The following is a 23,333-nucleotide window of genomic DNA, read 5'->3' as shown; positions in this document are numbered from 1 at the left end:
TGGGAGAGGGAGAGATACTGACGTGCCTCACTCAGAATGAGGTATGATACACGGTAGGAGAGGGAGAGATACTGACGTGCCTCACTCAGAATGAGGTATGATACACTGTGGGAGAGGGAGAGATACTGACGTGCCTCACTCAGGATGAGGTATGATACACTGTGGGAGAGGGAGAGATACTGACGTGCCTCACTCAGAATGAGGTATGATACACTGTGGGAGAGGGAGAGATACTGACGTGCCTCACTCAGAATGAGGTATGATACACGGTGGGAGAGGGAGAGATACTGACGTGCCTCACTCAGGATGAGGTATGATATACTGTGGGAGAGGGAGAGATACTGACGTGCCTCACTCAGGATGAGGTATGATACACGGTGGGAGAGGGAGAGATACTGACGTGCCTCACTCAGGATGAGGTATGATACACTGTGGGAGAGGGAGAGATACTGACGTGCCTCACTCAGAATGAGGTATGATACACTGTGGGAGAGGGAGAGATACTGACGTGCCTCACTCAGAATGAGGTATGATACACTGTGGGAGAGGGAGAGATACTGACGTGCCTCACTCAGGATGAGGTATGATACACGGTAGGAGAGGGAGAGATACTGACGTGCCTCACTCAGAATGAGGTATGATACACGGTAGGAGAGGGAGAGATACTGACGTGCCTCACTCAGGATGAGGTATGATACACTGTGGGAGAGGGAGAGATACTGACGTGCCTCACTCAGAATGAGGTATGATACACTGTGGGAGAGGGAGAGATACTGACGTGCCTCACTCAGAATGAGGTATGATACACTGTGGGAGAGGGAGAGATACTGACGTGCCTCACTCAGGATGAGGTATGATATACTGTGGGAGAGGGAGAGATACTGACGTGCCTCACTCAGGATGAGGTATGATACACTGTGGGAGAGGGAGAGATACTGACGTGCCTCACTCAGAATGAGGTATGATACACTGTGGGAGAGGGAGAGATACTGACGTGCCTCACTCAGAATGAGGTATGATACACTGTGGGAGAGGGAGAGATACTGACGTGCCTCACTCAGAATGAGGTATGATACACTGTGGGAGAGGGAGAGATACTGACGTGCCTCACTCAGGATGAGGTATGATACACTGTGGGAGAGGGAGAGATACTGACGTGCCTCACTCAGGATGAGGTATGATACACGATAGGAGAGGGAGAGATACTGACGTGCCTCACTCAGGATGAGGTATGATACACAGTAAGAGAGGGAGAGATACTGACGTGCCTCACTCAGGATGAGGTATGATACACGGTAGGAGAGGGAGAGATACTGACGTGCCTCACTCAGGATGAGGTATGATACACGGTGGGAGAGGGAGAGATACTGACGTGCCTCACTCAGGATGAGGTATGATACACGGTGGGAGAGGGAGAGATACTGACGTGCCTCACTCAGGATGAGGTATGATACACGGTGGGAGAGGGAGAGATACTGACGTGCCTCACTCAGGATGAGGTATGATACACGGTGGGAGAGGGAGAGATACTGACGTGCCTCACTCAGGATGAGGTATGATACACGGTGGGAGAGGGAGAGATACTGACGTGCCTCACTCAGGATGAGGTATGATACACGGTAGGAGAGGGAGAGATACTGACGTGCCTCACTCAGGAGGAGGTATGATACACTGTAGGAGAGGGAGAGATACTGACGTGCCTCACTCAGGAGGAGGTATGATACACTGTGGGAGAGGGAGAGATAACTGACGTGCCTCACTCAGGATGAGGTATGATACACGGTAGGAGAGGGAGAGATACTGATGTGCCTCACTCAGGATGAGGTATGATACATGGTGGGAGAGGGAGAGATACTGACGTGCCTCACTCAGGATGAGGTATGATACACGGTGGGAGAGGGAGAGATACTGATGTGCCTCACTCAGGATGAGGTATGATACACGGTAGGAGAGGGAGAGATACTGACGTGCCTCACTCAGGATGAGGTATGATACACGGTAGGAGAGGGAGAGATACTGACGTGCCTCACTCAGGATGAGGTAGGATACACTGTGGGAGAGGGGGAGATAACTGACGTGCCTCACTCAGGATGAGGTATGATACACGGTAGGAGAGGGAGAGATACTGATGTGCCTCACTCAGGATGAGGTATGATACACGGTGGGAGAGGGAGAGATACTGATGTGCCTCACTCAGGATGAGGTATGATACACGGTGGGAGAGGGAGAGATACTGACGTGCCTCACTCAGGATGAGGTATGATACACGGTGGGAGAGGGAGAGATACTGACGTGCCTCACTCAGGATGAGGTATGATACACTGTGGGAGAGGGAGAGATACTGACGTGCCTCACTCAGGATGAGGTATGATACACGGTGGGAGAGGGAGAGATACTGACGTGCCTCACTCAGTATGAGGTATGATACACGGTAGGAGAGGGAGAGATACTGATGCTGCCTCTTTACATTTCTTAGCAAAACATTTTTTGGCTGTTGCGTAATCATGTACAGACTGTGCTGTGTGTGAGAGGAAGGGCGAGAGGAAGAGAGACCAGGAGGTTTAAAAGAGAGAACAGACAGGGATAACTATAAGGCTGTGAGACTGTTGATGGAACACAGATGATTTTAGTGCTTTTAATAGGATCGCCTCACTTGAACACCCTCACCTCTGGGGCCCAAATGGCTCCCTGTCTCCTATCAAGTGCACTACTTTTGACCAGGGCTCGTAAAGCTCTCATCAAAAGTAGTGCACTATATAGAGAGAATATGATGCCATTTGGGATGCAGCCCCCCTCTCACTGTAATTGGGCACTTGAGTTGTAATTTGTTGATATATTGTGAAATAATATATTTCCCTCCCTTTCCTTTTGTGCTGCTTCCAGCTGGACATTCTGGTTGGGAACCTGCCTGAGATGGTGCAGTTCCAGGTGGAATTCCTGAAGACTCTAGAAGACGGCACCAGATTGGTTCCAGACCTGGAGACGCTGGAGAGTGTGGACCAGTTTAAGGTACAAAATAACAGCCTGCCTAGAATTACAAAATAACAGCCTGCCTAGAATTACAAAATAGCAGCCTGCCTGGAACAACAAAATAACAGCCTGCCTGGAACGACAAAATAACAGCCTGCCTAGAACAACAAAATAACAGCCTGCCTGGAATGACAAAATAACAGCCTGCCTGGAATGACAAAATATACAGCCTGCCTGGAACGACAAAATAACAGCCTGCCTGGAACGGCAAAATAACAGCCTGCCTAGAACAACAAAATAACAGCCTGCCTGGAATGACAAAATAACAGCCTGCCTGGAACAACAAAATAACAGCCTGCCTGGAACGGCAAAATATACAGCCTGCCTGGAATGACAAAATAACAGCCTGCCTGGAACAACAAAATAACAGCCTGCCTGGAACGGCAAAATATACAGCCTGCCTGGATCTACAAAATATACAGCCTGCCTTGAACAACAAAATAACAGCCTGCCTAGATGACAAAATAACAGCTTGCCTGGAACGACAAAATAACAGCCTGCCTGGAACGGCAAAATATACAGCCTGCCTGGAACGGCAAAATATACAGCCTGCCTGGATCTACAAAATATACAGCCTGCCTTGAACAACAAAATAACAGCCTGCCTAGATGACAAAATAACAGCCTGCCTGGAATGACAAAATATACAGCCTGCCTGGAACGACAAAATATACAGCCTGCCTGGAACGACAAAATATACAGCCTGCCTGGAACGACAAAATATACAGCCTGCCTGGAACGACAAAATATACAGCCTGCCTGGAACGGCAAAATATACAGCCTGCCTGGAACGGCAAAATATACAGCCTGCCTGGATCGGCAAAATATACAGCCTGCCTGGAACGACAAAATATACAGCCTGCCTGGAACGGCAAAATATACAGCCTGAACGACAAAATATACAGCCTGCCTGGAACGGCAAAATATACAGCCTGCCTGGAACGACAAAATATACAGCCTGCCTGGAACGACAAAATATACAGCCTGCCTGGAACGACAAAATATACAGCCTGCCTGGAACGACAAAATATACAGCCTGCCTGGAACGACAAAATATACAGCCTGCCTGGAACGACAAAATATACAGCCTGCCTGGAACGACAAAATATACAGCCTGCCTGGAACGACAAAATATACAGCCTGCCTGGAACGGCAAAATATACAGCCTGCCTGGAACGGCAAAATATACAGCCTGCCTGGATCGGCAAAATATACAGCCTGCCTGGAACGGCAAAATATACAGCCTGCCTGGAACGGCAAAATATACAGCCTGAACGACAAAATATACAGCCTGCCTGGAACGGCAAAATATACAGCCTGCCTGGAACGACAAAATATACAGCCTGCCTGGAACGACAAAATATACAGCCTGCCTGGATCGGCAAAATATACAGCCTGCCTGGAACGACAAAATATACAGCCTGCCTGGAACGACAAAATATACAGCCTGCCTGGAACGACAAAATATACAGCCTGAACAACAAAATATACAGCCTGAACAACAAAATATACAGCCTGCCTGGAACGGCAAAATATACAGCCTGCCTGGAACGACAAAATATACAGCCTGCCTGGAACGGCAAAATATACAGCCTGCCTGGAACGACAAAATATACAGCCTGCCTGGAACGACAAAATATACAGCCTGCCTGGAACGACAAAATATACAGCCTGCCTGGAACGACAAAATATACAGCCTGCCTGGAACGACAAAATATACAGCCTGCCTGGATCGGCAAAATATACAGCCTGCCTGGAACGGCAAAATATACAGCCTGCCTGGAACGGCAAAATATACAGCCTGCCTGGAACGACAAAATATACAGCCTGCCTGGAACGACAAAATATACAGCCTGAACGACAAAATATACAGCCTGCCTGGAACGACAAAATATACAGCCTGAACAACAAAATATACAGCCTGCCTGGAACGACAAAATATACAGCCTGCCTGGAACGACAAAATATACAGCCTGCCTGAACAACAAAATATACAGCCTGCCTGGAACGAGGACAGAAATCTATCAACAGACTGTCAAACCTTCATCTACCATTTTAACTGTCCGCCGCTACCAAAACACACTGTGTAACCGAAACACACTGTGTAACCGAAACACACTGTGTAACCGAAACACACTGTGTAACCGAAACACACTGTGTAACCGCGCCTCTCTCTCCTGTCCTCAGAAAATCCTCTTCTCTCTAGGAGGGTCCTTCCTGTACTATGCAGACCGGTTCAAGATCTACAGCGCGTTCTGCGCCAGCCACACCAAAGTCCCCAAGGTGCTCGTAAAGGGTGAGTTAAACACACTCCGGTGTGTGTGTGTGTGTGTGTGTGTGTCCCCTAGCTGCTCATAAAGGGTGTGTTAAACACACTCCGGTGTGTGTGTGTGTGTCCCCTAGCTGCTCATAAAGGGTGAGTTAAACACACTCCGGTGTGTGTGTGTGTGTCCCCTAGCTGCTCATAAAGGGTGAGTTAAACACACTCCGGTGTGTGTGTGTGTGTGTCCCCTAGCTGCTCATAAAGGGTGAGTTAAACACACTCCGGTGTGTGTGTGTGTGTCCCCTAGCTGCTCATAAAGGGTGAGTTAAACACACTTCGGTGTGTGTGTGTGTGTGTGTGTCCTAGCTGCTCATAAAGGGTGAGTTAAACACACTCCGGTGTGTGTGTGTGTGTCCCCTAGCTGCTCATAAAGGGTGAGTTAAACACACTCCGGTGTGTGTGTGTCCCCTAGCTGCTCATAAAGGGTGAGTTAAACACACTCCGGTGTGTGTGTCCCCTAGCTGCTCATAAAGGGTGAGTTAAACACACTCCGGTGTGTGTGTCCCCTAGCTGCTCATAAAGGGTGAGTTATATGACAGTTTGACTCTGAAGTATTCCTTCCTGGCACCTCTGGTGTTTCCACTGACCCGACCTTCTCCACCCTGCACTACAGAGAGATGGGGTTGTGTCCCACATGCCAGCGTATTCCCTACGTAGTGCCCTACTTTTGACCAGTCCCTATGGACAGTGACTTCAGAAAGTATTCACACCCCTTGACTTATTCCACATTTTGTTGTGTTACAGCCTGAATTCAAAATGGATTAAATAGATGTTTCTCTCTCTCACTCATCTACACACAATACTCCATTAATGACAGTGAAAACATGTCTTTTAGCAATGTGTGCAAAATGGAGTATAGAAATATCTCATTTACATAAGGTATTCACGCCCTTGAGTCAATGCATGTTAGAAAACCTTTGACAGCGATTACAGCTGTGAGTCTTTCTGGTATCTAAGAGCTTTGAACACCTGGATTGTGCAACGTTTTCCCATTGTTATTGTTATTGTTATTGTTATTGCTAGACAACCATTTTCAATTCTTGCTGTAGATTTTCATGCAGATTTATTTAAGTCCAAACTGTAACTCGTCCACTCAGGCAGGAACATTCACTGTTCTCTTGGTAAGCAACGCCAGTATAGATTTGACCTTGGGTTTTGGGTTATTGTCCTGCTGAAAGGTGAATTCATCTCCCAGTGTCTGGTGGAAAGCAGACTGAACCAGGTTTTCCTCTAGGATTTTGCCTGTGCTTAGCTCCATTACGTTTATTTTTTATCCTGAAAAACTCACCAATGATTACAAGCATACCCATAACATGATGCAGCCACCACTATGCTTGAAAATATGGAGAGTGGTACTCAGTAATGTATTGGATTTGCCCCAAACATAACACCTGGTATTCAGGACAAAAAGTGAATGTCTCTGCCACATTTTTTGCTTGTTAGAATATTTTTTATTCTGTACAGGCTTCCTTCTTTTCACTCTGTCATTTAGGTTAGTATTGTGGAGTAACTACCATGTTGTTGATCCATCCTCAGTTTTCTCCTTTCACAACCATTCAACTCCGTAACTGTTTTAAAGAGACACATACAACAGAATGTGTTTCTTAGGACAGTGTTGCTCAACTCTGTTCCTTGACTACCCCCAAACTGTACCTCACACATTATTATTGGAGCCCCGGACATACACACCTTATTTAACTTTTCAAGGGCCTGATGATTTAAAGATCACTTATTAGGAGCAAACAGGAGGAAGATGCTTCATTATAAAATATATAATTTATTGTAAATCCATTAAAAACAGAGTGATGTTTTCGGTCATATAACTTTTTCAGACAGAGGTCCAGCTCCCGTGAAACATTTGGCAATATATTAAACTCCCCTTTCCTCTGCTTCCAGCTAAGACAGAAACATTCAGCTGTATATTAAACTCTCCTCTGCTTCCAGCTAAGACAGAAACGTTTGGCTGTATATTAAACTCTCCTCTGCTTCCAGCTAAGACAGAAACGTTTGGCTGTATATTAAACTCTCCTCTGCTTCCAGCTAAGACAGAAACGTTTGGCTGTATATTAAACTCTCCTCTGCTTCCAGCTAAGACAGAAACATTCGGCTGTATATTAAACTCTCCTCTGCTTCCAGCTAAGACAGAAGAGAAAGTGTTGTTCTTGTATGTCCTTTATCAGGGGCCTCCTTTATGTTGGATCATAACAGTATGGTACCAGCAGACAGTCAGGGGCCTCCTTTATGTTGGATCATAACAGAATGTTACCAGCAGACAGTCAGGGGCCTCCTTTATGTTGGGTCATAACAGAATGGTACCAGCAGACAGTCAGGGGCCTCCTTTATGTTGGATCATAACAGTATGGTACCAGCAGACAGTCAGGGGCCTCCTTTATGTTGGATCATAACAGTATGTTACCAGCAGACAGTCAGGGGCCTCCTTTATGTTGGATCATAACAGAATGTTACCAGCAGACAGTCAGGGGCCTCCTTTATGTTGGATCATAACAGAATGGTACCAGCAGACAGTCAGGGGCCTCCTTTATGTTGGATCATAACAGTATGGTACCAGCAGACAGTCAGGGGCCTCCTTTATGTTGGATCATAACAGTATGGTACCAGCAGACAGTCAGGGTCCTCCTTTATGTTGGATCATAACAGTATGGTACCAGCAGACTGTCAGGGGCCTCCTTTATGTTGGATCATAACAGTATGGTACCAGCAGACAGTCAGGGGCCTTCTTTATGTTGGATCATAACAGTATGGTACCAGCAGACAGTCAGGGGCCTCCTTTATGTTGGATCATAACAGAATGTTACCAGCAGACAGTCAGGGGCCTCCTTTATGTTGGATCATAACAGTATGGTACCAGCAGACAGTCAGGGGCCTCCTTTATGTTGGATCATAACAGTATGGTACCAGCAGACAGTCAGGGGCCTCCTTTATGTTGGATCATAACAGTATGGTACCAGCAGACAGTCAGGGGCCTTCTGTATGTTGGATCTTATATCATTGTCCAGCTCTTCTGAAACGTTTGGAGGTTACGCGTCTAACCCCCCCCCATCCCCCCTCTCATTGCATCTAGCTAAGACCGATGCAGACTTCAAGGCGTTTCTGGAAGAGAGGAACCCTAAACAGCAACACTCCTCAACCCTGGAGTCCTACCTAATCAAACCCATCCAGAGAGTCCTGAAGTACCCACTACTACTGAGAGAGCTGTACTCACTGACTGACCCCGACAGTGAGGAACACTATCACTTGAATGGTAAGGGAGGGAGGGGGGGGGTATATGTGACAATAAAATCTAAATTTTTTAAATCTTATTTTTTTTAATCAATGGGATGCAGAAGGGTTAGGTTTAGTATAATATTGTTCCTCTTCTCTCTACATCCTGTCCAGTTGCTATGAAGGCCATGAACAAGGTGGCCAGTCACATCAATGAGATGCAGAAGATCCACGAGGAGTTTGGGTTGGTGTTTGACCAGCTCATAGCGGAGCAGAGTGGAGACAAAAAAGAGGTGCGTTGTTGTTGGAAGTCTCCTCATGTTCTGTGGTATCAAGTCAGAGGTACAGTGTTGTTGGAAGTCTCCTCATGTTCTGTGGTATCAAGTCAGAGGTACAGTGTTGTCTCATGTTCTGTGGTATCAAGTCAGAGGTACAGTGTTGTTGGAAGTCTCCTCATGTTCTGTGGTATCAAGTCAGAGGTACAGTGTTGTTGGAAGTCTTCTCATGTTCTGTGGTATCAAGTCAGAGGTACAGTGTTGTCTCATGTTCTGTGGTATCAAGTCAGAGGTACAGTGTTGTTGGAAGTCTCCTCATGTTCTGTGGTATCAAGTCAGAGGTACAGTGTTGTTGGAAGTCTCCTCATGTTCTGTGGTATCGAGACAGAGGTACAGTGTTGTTGGAAGTCTTCTCATGTTCTGTGGTATCGAGACAGAGGTACAGTGTTGTTGGAAGTCTTCTCATGTTCTGTGGTATCAAGTCAGAGGTACAGTGTTGTCTCATGTTCTGTGGTATCAAGTCAGAGGTACAGTGTTGTTGGAAGTCTCCTCATGTTCTGTGGTATCAAGTCAGAGGTACAGTGTTGTTGGAAGTCTCCTCATGTTCTGTGGTATCGAGACAGAGGTACGGTGTTGTTGGAAGTCTCCTCATGTTCTGTGGTATCAAGACAGAGGTACGGTGTTGTTGGAAGTCTCCTTATGTTCTGTGGTATCAAGACAGAGGTACAGTGTTGTTGGAAGTCTCCTTATGTTCTGTGGTATCAAGACAGAGGTACAGTGTTGTCTCATGTTCTGTGGTATCAAGACAGAGGTACAGTGTTGTTGGAAGTCTCCTCATGTTCTGTGGTATCAAGACAGAGGTACAGTGTTGTCTCATGTTCTGTGGTATCAAGACAGAGGTACAGTGTTGTTGGAAGTCTCCTCATGTTCTGTGGTATCAAGTCAGAGGTACAGTGTTGTCTCATGTTCTGTGGTATCAAGACAGAGGTACAGTGTTGTTGGAAGTCTCCTCATGTTCTGTGGTATCAAGTCAGAGGTACAGTGTTGTCTCATGTTCTGTGGTATCAAGACAGAGGTACAGTGTTGTTGGAAGTCTCCTCATGTTCTGTGGTATCAAGACAGCGGTACAGTGTTGTCTCATGTTCTGTGGTATCAAGACAGAGGTACAGTGTTGTCTCATGTTCTGTGGTATCAAGACAGAGGTACGGTGTTGTTGGAAGTCTCCTTATGTTCTGTGGTATCAAGACAGAGGTACAGTGTTGTTGGAAGTCTCCTTATGTTCTGTGGTATCAAGACAGAGGTACGGTGTTGTTGGAAGTCTCCTTATGTTCTGTGGTATCAAGACAGAGGTACAGTGTTGTTGGAAGTCTCCTCATGTTCTGTGGTATCAAGTCAGAGGTACAGTGTTGTCTCATGTTCTGTGGTATCAAGACAGAGGTACAGTGTTGTTGGAAGTCTCCTCATGTTCTGTGGTATCAAGACAGCGGTACAGTGTTGTCTCATGTTTTGTGGTATCAAGACAGAGGTGCAGTGTTGTTGGAAGTCTCCTTATGTTCTGTGGGATCGAGACAGAGGTACAGTGTTGTTGGAAGTCTCCTTATGTTCTGTGGTATCGAGACAGAGGTACAGTGTTGTCTCATGTTCTGTGGTATCAAGACAGAGGTACAGTGTTGTCTCATGTTCTGTGGTATCAAGACAGAGGTACGGTGTTGTTGGAAGTCTCCTTATGTTCTGTGGTATCAAGACAGAGGTACAGTGTTGTTGGAAGTCTCCTTATGTTCTGTGGTATCAAGACAGAGGTACAGTGTTGTTGGAAGTCTCCTCATGTTCTGTGGTATCAAGTCAGAGGTACAGTGTTGTCTCATGTTCTGTGGTATCAAGACAGAGGTACAGTGTTGTTGGAAGTCTCCTCATGTTCTGTGGTATCAAGACAGCGGTACAGTGTTGTCTCATGTTTTGTGGTATCAAGACAGAGGTGCAGTGTTGTTGGAAGTCTCCTTATGTTCTGTGGGATCGAGACAGAGGTACAGTGTTGTTGGAAGTCTCCTCATGTTCTGTGGTATCAAGACAGAGGTACAGTGTTGTCTCATGTTCTGTGGTATCAAGACAGAGGTACAGTGTTGTTGGAAGTCTCCTCATGTTCTGTGGTATCAAGTCAGAGGTACAGTGTTGTCTCATGTTCTGTGGTATCAAGACAGAGGTACAGTGTTGTTGGAAGTCTCCTCATGTTCTGTGGTATCAAGACAGCGGTACAGTGTTGTCTCATGTTCTGTGGTATCAAGACAGAGGTACAGTGTTGTCTCATGTTCTGTGGTATCAAGACAGAGGTACGGTGTTGTTGGAAGTCTCCTTATGTTCTGTGGTATCAAGACAGAGGTACAGTGTTGTTGGAAGTCTCCTTATGTTCTGTGGTATCAAGACAGAGGTACGGTGTTGTTGGAAGTCTCCTTATGTTCTGTGGTATCAAGACAGAGGTACAGTGTTGTTGGAAGTCTCCTCATGTTCTGTGGTATCAAGTCAGAGGTACAGTGTTGTCTCATGTTCTGTGGTATCAAGACAGAGGTACAGTGTTGTTGGAAGTCTCCTCATGTTCTGTGGTATCAAGACAGCGGTACAGTGTTGTCTCATGTTTTGTGGTATCAAGACAGAGGTGCAGTGTTGTTGGAAGTCTCCTTATGTTCTGTGGGATCGAGACAGAGGTACAGTGTTGTTGGAAGTCTCCTTATGTTCTGTGGTATCGAGACAGAGGTACAGTGTTGTCTCATGTTTTGTGGTATCAAGACAGAGGTGCATTGTTGTTGGAAGTCTCCTCATGTTCTGTGGGATCGAGACAGAGGTACAGTGTTGTCTCATGTTCTGTGGTATCAAGACAGAGGTACAGTGTTGTTGGAAGTCTCCTCATGTTCTGTGGTATCAAGACAGCGGTACAGTGTTGTTGGAAGTCTCCTTATGTTCTGTGGTATCAAGACAGAGGTGCAGTGTTGTTGGAAGTCTCCTTATGTTCTGTGGTATCAAGACAGAGGTACAGTGTTGTTGGAAGTCTCCTCATGTTCTGTGGTATCAAGACAGAGGTACAGTGTTGTCTCATGTTCTGTGGTATCAAGACAGAGGTACAGTGTTGTTGGAAGTCTCCTCATGTTCTGTGGTATCAAGACAGAGGTACAGTGTTGTTGGAAGTCTCCTCATGTTCTGTGGTATCAAGACAGAGGTACAGTGTTGTTGGAAGTCTCCTCATCTTCTGTGGTATCAAGACAGAGGTACAGTGTTGTCTCATGTTCTGTGGTATCAAGACAGAGGTACAGTGTTGTTGGAAGTCTCCTCATGTTCTGTGGTATCAAGACAGAGGTGCAGTGTTGTTGGAAGGCTCCTTATGTTCTGTGGTATCAAGACAGAGGTACAGTGTTGTCTCATGTTCTGTGGTATCAAGACAGAGGTACAGTGTTGTTGGAAGTCTCCTTATGTTCTGTGGTATCAAGACAGAGGTACAGTGTTGTCTCATGTTCTGTGGTATCAAGACAGAGGTACAGTGTTGTTGGAAGTCTCCTCATGTTCTGTGGTATCAAGACAGAGGTGCAGTGTTGTTGGAAGTCTCCTCGTGTTCTGTGGTATCAAGACAGAGGTACAGTGTTGTTGGAAGTCTCCTCATGTTCTGTGGTATCAAGACAGAGGTACAGTGTTGTCTCATGTTCTGTGGTATCAAGACAGAGGTACAGTGTTGTTGGAAGTCTCCTCATGTTCTGTGGTATCAAGACAGAGGTGCAGTGTTGTTGGAAGGCTCCTTATGTTCTGTGGTATCAAGACAGAGGTACAGTGTTGTCTCATGTTCTGTGGTATCAAGACAGAGGTACAGTGTTGTTGGAAGTCTCCTTATGTTCTGTGGTATCAAGACAGAGGTACAGTGTTGTCTCATGTTCTGTGGTATCAAGACAGAGGTACAGTGTTGTTGGAAGTCTCCTCATGTTCTGTGGTATCAAGACAGAGGTGCAGTGTTGTTGGAAGTCTCCTCGTGTTCTGTGGTATCAAGACAGAGGTACAGTGTTGTTGGAAGTCTCCTCATGTTCTGTGGTATCAAGACAGAGGTACAGTGTTGTTGGAAGTCTCCTCATGTTCTGTGGTATCAAGACAGAGGTGCAGTGTTGTCTCATGTTCTGTGGTATCAAGACAGAGGTACAGTGTTGTTGGAAGTCTCCTCATGTTCTGTGGTATCAAGACAGAGGTGCACTGTTGTCTCATGTTCTGTGGTATCAAGACAGATGTAGTGTTGTTGGAAGTCTCCTCATGTTCTCCAGGTGTGTCTGTGGTATCAGTGGCTGTGTGGTTCAAATTACACCCTATTTGCTACACACTACTTATTTTGAAAAGGGCCATAGCTCTGGTCTAAATACTTATTTTGAAAAGGGCCATAGCTCTGGTCTAAAGTAGTGCACTAAATAGGGAATAGGGTGCCATAGCTCGGGTCTAAGGAAGTGCACTAAATAGGGAATAGGGCGTCGTTTGAGAATTTCCAAGAGTATGTTGAGGGATTGCATTGCTTTAACATTGGTGTGTTGTTAATGTAACATGGTTATGTTGTAACATGGTTGTGACATGGTTGTGTTGTAACATGGTTGTGACATGGTTGTGTTGTAATATGTCTGTTGTAACATGGTTGTGTTGTAACATGGCTGTAACATGGTTGTGTTGTAACATGGTTGTGTTGTAACATGGTTGTGTTGTAACATGGTTGTAACATGGTTGTGTTGTAACATGGTTGTAACATGGATGTAACATGGATGTAACATGGATGTAACATGGTTGTAACATGGATGTAACATGGATGTAACATGGATGTAACATGGATGTAACATGGTTGTAACATGGATGTAACATGTCTGTCTTGTAACATGGCTGTAACATGGTTGTGTTGTAACATGGTTGTAACATTGTTGTGTTGTAACATGGTTGTGTTGTAACATGGTTATCACATGGTTGTGGTGTAACATGGCTGTGTTGTAACATGGTTGTAACATGGTTGTAACATGGCTGTGTTGTAACATGGCTGTGTTGTAACATGGTTGTAATATTGTTGTGTTGTAACATGGTTGTGTTGTAACATGGTTGTGTTGTAACATGGTTGTGTTGTAACATGGCTGTGTTGTAACATGGGTGTAACATGGTTGTGTTGTAACATGGTTGTGGTGTAACATGGGTGTAACATGGTTGTGGTGTAACATGGTTGTGGTGTAACATGGCTGTGTTGTAACATGGGTGTAACATGGTTGTGGTGTAACATGGTTGTGTTGTAACATGGTTGTGTTGTAACATGGTTGTAATATTGTTGTGTTGTAACATGGTTGTGTTGTAACATGGCTGTGTTGTAACATGGGTGTAACATGGTTGTGTTGTAACATGGGTGTAACATGGTTGTGTTGTAACATGGTTGTGTTGTAACATGGGTGTAACATGGTTGTGGTGTAACATGGTTGTGGTGTAACATGGTTGTGGTGTAACATGGCTGTGTTGTAACATGGGTGTAACATGGTTGTGGTGTAACATGGTTGTGGTGTAACATGGTTGTGGTGTAACATGGTTGTGGTGTAACATGGCTGTGTTGTAACATGGGTGTAACATGGTTGTGGTGTAACATGGTTGTGGTGTAACATGGTTGTGGTGTAACATGGTTGTGTTGTAACATGGTTGTAATATTGTTGTGTTGTAACATGGTTGTAACATGGTTGTGGTGTAACATGGCTGTGTTGTAACATGGTTGTAACATGGTTGTGGTGTAACATGGTTGTGGTGTAACATGGTTGTAACATGGTTGTGGTGTAACATGGTTGTAATATTGTTGTGTTGTAACATGGTTGTAACATGGTTGTGGTGTAACATGGCTGTGTTGTAACATGGTTGTAACATGGTTGTGGTGTAACATGGCTGTGTTGTAACATGGTTGTAACATGGTTGTGGTGTAACATGGCTGTGTTGTAACATGGGTGTAACATGTTTGTGGTGTAACATGGTTGTGTTGTAACATGGTTGTAATATTGTTGTGTTGTAACATGGTTGTAACATGGTTGTGGTGTAACATGGTTGTGGTGTAACTTGGTTGTGGTGTAACATGGTTGTAACATGGTTGTGGTGTAACATGGTTGTAATATTGTTGTGTTGTAACATGGTTGTAACATGGTTGTGGTGTAACATGGCTGTGTTGTAACATGGTTGTAACATGGTTGTGGTGTAACATGGCTGTGTTGTAACATGGTTGTAACATGGTTGTGGTGTAACATGGCTGTGTTGTAACATGGTTGTAACATGGTTGTGGTGTAACATGGCTGTGTTGTAACATGGTTGTAACATGGTTGTGGTGTAACATGGTTGTGGTGTAACATGGCTGTGTTGTAACATGGCTGTGTTGTAACATGGGTGTAACATGGTTGTGGTGTAACATGGCTATGTTGTAACATGGCTGTGTTGTAACATGGGTGTAACATGGTTGTGGTGTAACATGGCTGTGTTGTGTGTTCTAGGTTGCTGATCTGTCGATGGGTGACTTGCTGCTCCACACCAGCGTAGCCTGGATCAACCCTCCCTCCTCCCTGGGCAAATGGAAGAAAGACCCCCAACTGGCTGCATTCAGTACGTTAAGGACAATACCTAGTGTGCATCTGATATGGCTTTCGCAGAACCATGTAGCTCTCAGAACCATGTAGCTAATGGGGTTCTAGTTCTAGAACAGGACAAAGCTACTTAGAACCTTCTCTAGATCACTCTGAAGCTGTCTGTCTGTTACATAAGGATACATGTACCACTCTGTCTAATGACATAGACTGTGTCCCCTATTCCTGTTATAGTGCACTATTTTTGACCACAGCCCATTTGGGACTGTGTGCAAGCCTGATCACTCCAATTAACATAATACTGGATTATGGTAGTTTATTCATGTATTTGAAACGTATTACATAGACACTGAAATCTTTCTGCTAACCCCTTTTTCATCACCCTGTTTATGGCTCAGTCTTCAGAACAGCCGTGGTGTTTGTGTGTAAGGATGGATCCAAGCAGAAGAAGAAAATGGTAAGTTCCATCTCTTAACACAACCAAATGTTCAACCATAGTTTCTCTGAATCCTAACCAGTGATATTCCATGTCCCATCAAGTGGTTCTAATTTATTTGGCTTTGTTGAAGCACCACTTCCATACCTAGTCCAGTGGTACCTTCCATACCTAGTCCAGTGGTACCTTCCATACCTAGTCCAGTGGTACCTTCCATACCTAGTCCAGTGGTACCTTCCATACCTAGTCCAGTGGTACCTTCCATACCTAGTCCAGTGTTACCTTCCATACCTAGTCCAGTGGTACCTTCCATACCTAGTCCAGTGGTACCTTCCATACCTAGTCCAGTGGTACCTTCCATACTTAGTCCAGTGGTACCTTCCATACCTAGTCCAGTGGGTCAGTGGTACCTTCCATACCTAGTCCAGTGGTACCTTCCATACCTAATCCAGTGGTACCTTCCATACCTAGTCCAGTGGTACCTTCCATACCTAGTCCAGTGGTACCTTCCATACCTAGTCCAGTGGGTCAGTGGTACCTTCCATACCTAATCCAGTGGTACCTTCCATACCTAATCCAGTGGTACCTTCCATACCTAATCCAGTGGTACCTTCCATACCTAGTCCAGTGGTACCTTCCATACCTAGTCCAGTGGGTCAGTGGTACCTTCCATACCTAGTCCAGTGGTACCTTCCATACCTAATCCAGTGGTACCTTCCATACCTAGTCCAGTGGTACCTTCCATACCTAGTCCAGTGGTACCTGCCATACCTAGTTCAGTGTTACCTTCCATACCTAGTCCAGTGGTACCTTCCATACCTAGTCCAGTAGTCCAGTGGTGTCTTCCATACCTAATCCAGTGTTATCTTCCATACCTAGTCCAGTGGTACCTGCCATACCCAGTCCAGTGGTACCTTCCATACCTAGTCCAGTGGTACCTTCCATACCTAGTCCAGTGGTGTCTTCCATACCTAGTCCAGTGATACCTTCCATACTTAGTCCAGTGTTACCTTCCATACCTAGTCCAGTGGTACCTTCCATACCTAGTCCAGTGGGTCAGTGGTACCTTCCATACCTAGTCCAGTGGTACCTTCCATACCTAGTCCAGTGGTGTCTTCCATACCTAGTCCAGTGGTACCTTCCATACCTAGTCCAGTGGTGTCTTCCATACCTAATCCAGTGGTACCTTCCATACCTAGTCCAGTGGTACCTTCCATACCTAGTCCAGTGGGTCAGTGTTACCTTCCATACCTAGTCCAGTGGGTCAGTGGTACCTTCCATACCTAGTCCAGTGGTACCTTCCATACCTAGTCCAGTGGTGTCTTCCATACCTAGTCCAGTGATACCTTCCATACTTAGTCCAGTGATACCTTCCATACCTAGTCCAGTGGTACCTTCCATACCTAGTCCAGTGGTACCTTCCATACCTAGTCCAGTGGTACCTTCCATACCTAGTCCAGTGGGTCAGTGGTACCTTCCATACCTAGTCCAGTGGTACCTTCCATACCTAGTCCAGTGGTACCTTCCATACCTAATCCAGTGGTACCTTCCATACCTAGTCCAGTGGGTCAGTGGTACCTTCCATAACTAGTCCAGTGGTACCTTCCATACCTAGTCCAGTGGTACCTTCCATACCTAGTCCAGTGGTACCTTCCATACCTAGTCCAGTGGTACCTTCCATACCTAGTCCAGTGGTACCTTCCATACCTAGTCCAGTGGTACCTTCCATACCTAGTCCAGTGGTACCTTCCATACCTAGTCCAGTGGTACCTTCCATACCTAGTCCAGTGGTACCTTCCATACCTAGTCCAGTGGTACCTTCCATACCTAGTCCAGTGGTACCTTCCATACCTAGTCCAGTGGTACCTTCCATACCTAGTCCAGTGTTATCTTCCATACCTAGTCCAGTGTTACCTTCCATACCTAGTCCAGTGGGTCAGTGGTACCTTCCATAACTAGTCCAGTGGTACCTTCCATACCTAGTCCAGTGGTACCTTCCATACCTAGTCCAGTGGTACCTTCCATACCTAGTCCAGTGTTACCTTCCATACCTAGTCCAGTGTCTGTTGGGGTGGGGGCGTATGGGTCTGTTGGGGGGGGTATTTAAGGACTGTCTGTGTGTCTCTCAGGGTGGCTCCCATCGAGTGTCGTCAGTCTCGTCTGAAGACAAGGACCCATTCCGCTTCCGTCACATGATCTCCACAGACACCCTCCAAGTCCGAGCCCTCAACAACCAAGGTACAGTACAGAGCCCTCAATAACCAAGGTACAGTACAGAGCCCTCAATAACCAAGGTACAGTTTAATATAGAGCCCTCAATAACCAAGGTACAGTTTAATATAGAGCCCTCAATAACCAAGGTACAGTACAGAGCCCTCAATAACCAAGGTACAGTACAGAGCCCTCAATAACCAAGGTACAGTACAGAGCCCTCAATAACCAAGGTACAGTACAGAGCCCTCAATAACCAAGGTACAGTATAGAGCCCTCAATATCCAAGGTACAGTACAGAGCCCTCAATAACCAAGGTACAGTTTAGTATAGAGCCCTCAATAACCAAGGTACAGTTTAATATAGAGCCCTCAATAACCAATGTACAGTACAGAGCCCTCAATAACCAAGGTACAGTTCATATATAGCCCTCAATAACCAAGGTACAGTTTAGTATAGAGCCCTCAATAACCAAGGTACAGTATAGAGCCCTCAATAACCAAGGTACAGTATAGAGCCCTCAATAACCAAGGTACAGTTCAATATAGAGCCCTCAATAACCAAGGTACAGTACAGAGCCCTCAATAACCAAGGTACAGTACAGAGCCCTCTATAACCAAGGTACAGTTTAATATAGAGCCCTCAATAACCAAGGTACAGTTTAATATAGAGCCCTCTATAACCAAGGTACAGATTAATATAGAGCCCTCTATAACCAAGGTACAGTACAGAGCCCTCAATAACCAAGGTACAGTACAGACCCCTCAATAACCAAGGTACAGTATAGAGCCCTCAATAACCAAGGTACAGTTTAATATAGAGCCCTCAATAACCAAGGTACAGTACAGAGCCCTCAATAACCAAGGTACAGTACAGACCCCTCAATAACCAAGGTACAGTACAGAGCCCTCAATAACCAAGGTACAGTTTAATATAGAGCCCTCAATAACCAAGGTACAGTACAGAGCCCTCAATAACCAATGTACAGTACAGAGCCCTCAATAACCAAGGTACAGTACAGAGCCCTCAATAACCAAGGTACAGTACAGAGCCCTCAATAACCAAGGTACAGTACAGAGCCCTCAATAACCAAGGTACAGTTTAATATAGAGCCCTCAATAACCAAGGTACAGTTTAGTACAGAGCCCTCAATAACCAAGGTACAGTTTAGTACAGAGCCCTCAATAATCAAGGTACAGTTCAATATAGAGCCCTCATTAACCAAGGTACAGTACAGAGCCCTCAATAACCAAGGTACAGTTCAATATATAGCCCTCTATAACCAAGGTACAGTACACTCAGCCATGCTGATGAATCCTGAAATACATTTAGTTTATTAATGCATTTTTTGAGTCATTTGGCAGAGGCTTGAGTGACACTCTAAAGACTCAAACATTCCTGTATTGACTTTGTAATGTCCTTCTCTGTCTGAGTACCAACATTATGTTCTTTGTAACGTTCTCCTCTTTCTGAATAGACATGATGTTCTTTGTAATGTTCTTCTCTGTCTGAATAGACATGATGTTCTTTGTAATGTTCTTCTTTGTCTGAATAGACATGATGTTCTTTGTAATGTTCTTCTCTGTCTGAGTACCAACATTATGTTCTTTGTAATGTTCTTCTCTATCTGAATAGACATGATGTTCTTTGTAATGTTCTTCTCTGTCTGAATAGACATGATGTTCTTTGTAATGTTCTTCTCTATCTGAATAGACATGATGTTCTTTGTAATGTTCTTCTCTGTCTGAATAGACATGATGTTCTTTGTAATGTTCTTCTCTGTCTGAATAGACCTGATGTTCTTTGTAATGTTCTTCTCTGTCTGAATAGACCTGATGTTCTTTGTAATGTTCTTCTCTGTCTGAGTACCAACATTATGTTCTTTGTAATGTTCTTCTCTGTCTGAATAGACATGATGTTCTTTGTAATGTTCTCAGTCTGAATAGACATGATGGAGTGAGATAAAGATAGTCAGTGACTACAAATGAGTTGTTCTGTACGTGAGGTTATAACTGTGTGTGTGTGTGTGTGTGTGCGCGCACCATGCAGACGGAGAGGGCTCTGCCGTGTGTGAGATCGTCCACGTCAAGTCCGAGTCAGAAGGACGGCCGGAGAGGACATTCCACCTGTGCTGCAGGTGACCCAACTGATAGAATGTTTATCAGTCCTGACTGAAGACAACAATGGCATAAAGTCACTGATTTATTTTGGAACCACCCTCAATATCTTTTAATCGTTTAAATGTTTTTTATATTTAATTAATGAATTTATATAGCACCTTTCCAGATGCCCAAAGCGCTGTAGTAAGAGGGGAAGCTCCTTGATGCTGATTAATGCTGTGGCTGTTGACCAATATATATCTTAACCATCTGAGAATGTTTTAATTATCCAACAAATGAAACCAATCAAATCCTATTTTATTTGTCATCTGCGCCGAATACAACAGGTGTAGTTCTTACCGTGAAATGATTACTTACAAGCCCTTAGCCAAAAGTGCAGGTCAAGAAATAAAGTTGAGAAAGTAAAAAAGTAAAACATTTGAATAAAAAGTAGCATAATAAAATAACAAGGCTATATACAGGGGGTACCGAGTCAGTGTGGGGGGATACAGGTTAGTAATGAGGCTTTATACAGGGGGTACCGAGTCAGTGTGGAGGGGTACAGGTTAGTAATGAGGCTATATACAGGGGGTACCGAGTCAGTGTGGAGGGGTACAGGTTAGTAATGAGGCTATATACAGGGGTACAGGTTAGTAATGAGGCTATATACAGGGGGTACAGGTTAGTAATGAGGCTATATACAGGGGGTACAGGTTAGTAATGAGGCTATATGCAGGGGTACAGGTTAGTAATGAGGCTATATACAGGGGTACAGGTTAGTAATGAGGCTATATACAGGGGTACAGGTTAGTAATGAGACTATATACAGGGGGTATAGGTTAGTAATGAGGCTTTATACAGGGGTACAGGTTAGTAATGAGGCTATATACAGGGGTACAGGTTAGTAATGAGGCTATATACAGGGGGTACAGGTTAGTAATGAGGCTATATACAGGGGGTACAGGTTAGTAATGAGACTATATACAGGGGGTACAGGTTAGTAATGATACTATATACAGGGGTACAGGTTAGTAATGAGACTATATACAGGGGGTACAGGTTAGTAATGAGGCTATATACAGGGGGTACAGGTTAGTAATGAGGCTTTATACAGGGGGTACCGAGTCAGTGTGGGGGGGTACAGATTAGTAATGAGGCTATATACAGGGGGTACAGGTTAGTCCAGGTAATATGTTCATGTAGTTAGGGGTAAAGTGACTATGCATAGATAATAAACAGAGAGTAGCAGCAGTGTAAAAACAAAGGGGGGGCGGTCAATGTAAATAGTCCGGGTAGCCATTTGATTAATTGTTCATCAGTCTTATGGCTGAAGTTAGAAGCTGTTAAGGAGCCTTTTGGACCTAGACTTGGTGCTCCGGTACCGCTTGCCGTGCGGTAACAGATAGAACAGTCTATGACTTGGGTTCCTCTGACACCACCTAGTATATAGATCCTGTATGGCAGGAAGCCCTGCTCCAGTGATGTACTGGGCCGTATGCACTACCCTCTGTAGCGTCTGGTGGAGTGGAGATAAGTTAACCAACTGGATGCAGAGCCAAGAAGACGGCCATTTTGTCCCAAAACGTCTCTGCAGTGTCGAGATACAACATTCATAAACTGGAGTAAAAAGTCTGTTTACACTTTCCAAAATGTATTTAGCATCTCCATACCAGGCGGTGATGCAACCGGTCTGGATTCTCTCTCGATGGTGCAGCTGTATAACTTTTTTGAGGATCTGGGAACCCATGCCAAATCTTTTCAAATCTCTCTTTCGTCCAGTTCTGTGGACAGTAAGAAGGACTTCCTGAAGACAGTCCACTCCATCTTAAGAGATAAACAACGACGTCAGCTGATGAAGACAGAGTCTCTACCTCCCAACCAGCAGTATGTCCCCTTTGGAGGCAAACGCCTCTGTGCCTTGAAGGGAGCCAGACCTGCCATGAACAGAGCAGGTAGGTGATGTCGGGGGGGGGGGGGGAGAGGCGTATGGGGGGGGGGATTGTGGGTGGGACGTGGGTTGTGTGTGTTGCTTGTGTCAGTGTGTTTTAAAGCAGGTAACTACTAACAGCTATCTTACGTGGTGTATATTTTATATGTCATCTATTGACGTTGTTATCTAATCCGTGCATTCCCACTGAAACCGTGATGTCTGTTTCTCTTTCCTCTGCAGTGTCAGACCCGGCGAGGACCCTGGGACGGAGGAAACTGGTGAGGAACCGTTTCACCATCGACACGGACATCGTCTTCGACGGCGAGCCGGACCAGGAGTCCCCTCTGTCCCCACTGTCTCCTGAAGAGCCTGAGGGACAGGGACAAAGGGAAGGACAGGGAAAGGAACGGGGGGAGGTGCAGGCAGGGGATACAGACCACTGGGTGGAGGAGCAGTTTGACCTGGAGCGCTACGAGGAGGAGCAGGAGGCGCAGAAGGAGGTGAAAGGAGGAGGAGACGTGAAACAAACAGAGATCCTTAGTGGTGATGAGGATTTGTACCTGTCTGTCAGAGGACCTTCCACTGAATCACTATCCAACACAGACCTAGAGGGGCCTGTAGTTGCCCTGTCCCTGGGAGAGGAAGGCCAAGAGAGGGGCCCTAAACATCCCCAGCCCCAGGGAGCCATGGAGACCACCACCCCAGGGATGAGACTTTCCCACCTGGGGAAGCAGTGTGACCTAGCTGGGATGAGTGTGGATGACCAGGGGCCTAGGGAGGAAGGTGAGGACATCTGGCTACGCAGGGAGAACTGTCCCCCGGACTCTGGTGCTCAGACACTACAGAGCTAGACTACAAGACCAGCAGACCGTTACAGACAGTGTGTCTCACCACTCAGACAGAGAGCTTTACATGAGTTACAAATGGCACCCTTTTCACTATTTGGGGCCCATAAGGCTCTGGTCAATAGTAGTGCACTATATAGGGAATAGGGAATAGGGCCCTGTCTAAAGTAGTGTACTATATAGGGAATAGGGCCCTGTCTAAAGTAGTGTACTATATAGGGAATAGGGTCCTGTCTAAAGTAGTGCACTATCTAGGGAATAGGGTTCTATAGGGCCCTGGTCTAAAGTAGTGCACTATCTAGGGAATAGGGTTCTATAGGGCCCTGGTCTAAAGTAGTGCACTATATGTAGGGAATAGGGTTCTATA

At 45.4% G+C, this 23,333-nt stretch overlaps 1 protein-coding gene across 1 annotated transcript in view; it reads left to right on the top strand.

The window, feature by feature from the left end:
• tiam1b (TIAM Rac1 associated GEF 1b) overlaps positions 1 to 22,972 on the top strand; it is an 88,987-nt gene extending 66,015 nt beyond the window's left edge. The window contains exons 18-27 of the mRNA XM_038973730.1: positions 2,884 to 3,009; positions 5,217 to 5,325; positions 8,435 to 8,614; positions 8,749 to 8,867; positions 15,356 to 15,464; positions 15,844 to 15,902; positions 18,011 to 18,119; positions 20,142 to 20,229; positions 21,971 to 22,143; positions 22,362 to 22,972. Of these exons, the coding sequence (XP_038829658.1) occupies positions 2,884 to 3,009; positions 5,217 to 5,325; positions 8,435 to 8,614; positions 8,749 to 8,867; positions 15,356 to 15,464; positions 15,844 to 15,902; positions 18,011 to 18,119; positions 20,142 to 20,229; positions 21,971 to 22,143; positions 22,362 to 22,972 (1,683 nt within the window). The remainder of the gene's footprint in view (positions 1 to 2,883; positions 3,010 to 5,216; positions 5,326 to 8,434; positions 8,615 to 8,748; positions 8,868 to 15,355; positions 15,465 to 15,843; positions 15,903 to 18,010; positions 18,120 to 20,141; positions 20,230 to 21,970; positions 22,144 to 22,361) is intronic.
• Positions 22,973 to 23,333: the final 361 nt, after the last annotated feature.

The sequence above is a fragment of the Salvelinus namaycush genome, chromosome 34, assembly GCF_016432855.1.
Source record: "Salvelinus namaycush isolate Seneca chromosome 34, SaNama_1.0, whole genome shotgun sequence".
NCBI classification, from domain to species: Eukaryota; Metazoa; Chordata; class Actinopteri; order Salmoniformes; family Salmonidae; genus Salvelinus; species Salvelinus namaycush.
The sequence above is the reverse complement of the archived record's forward strand: the minus strand, read 5'-3'. Positions and strand labels throughout refer to the sequence as shown.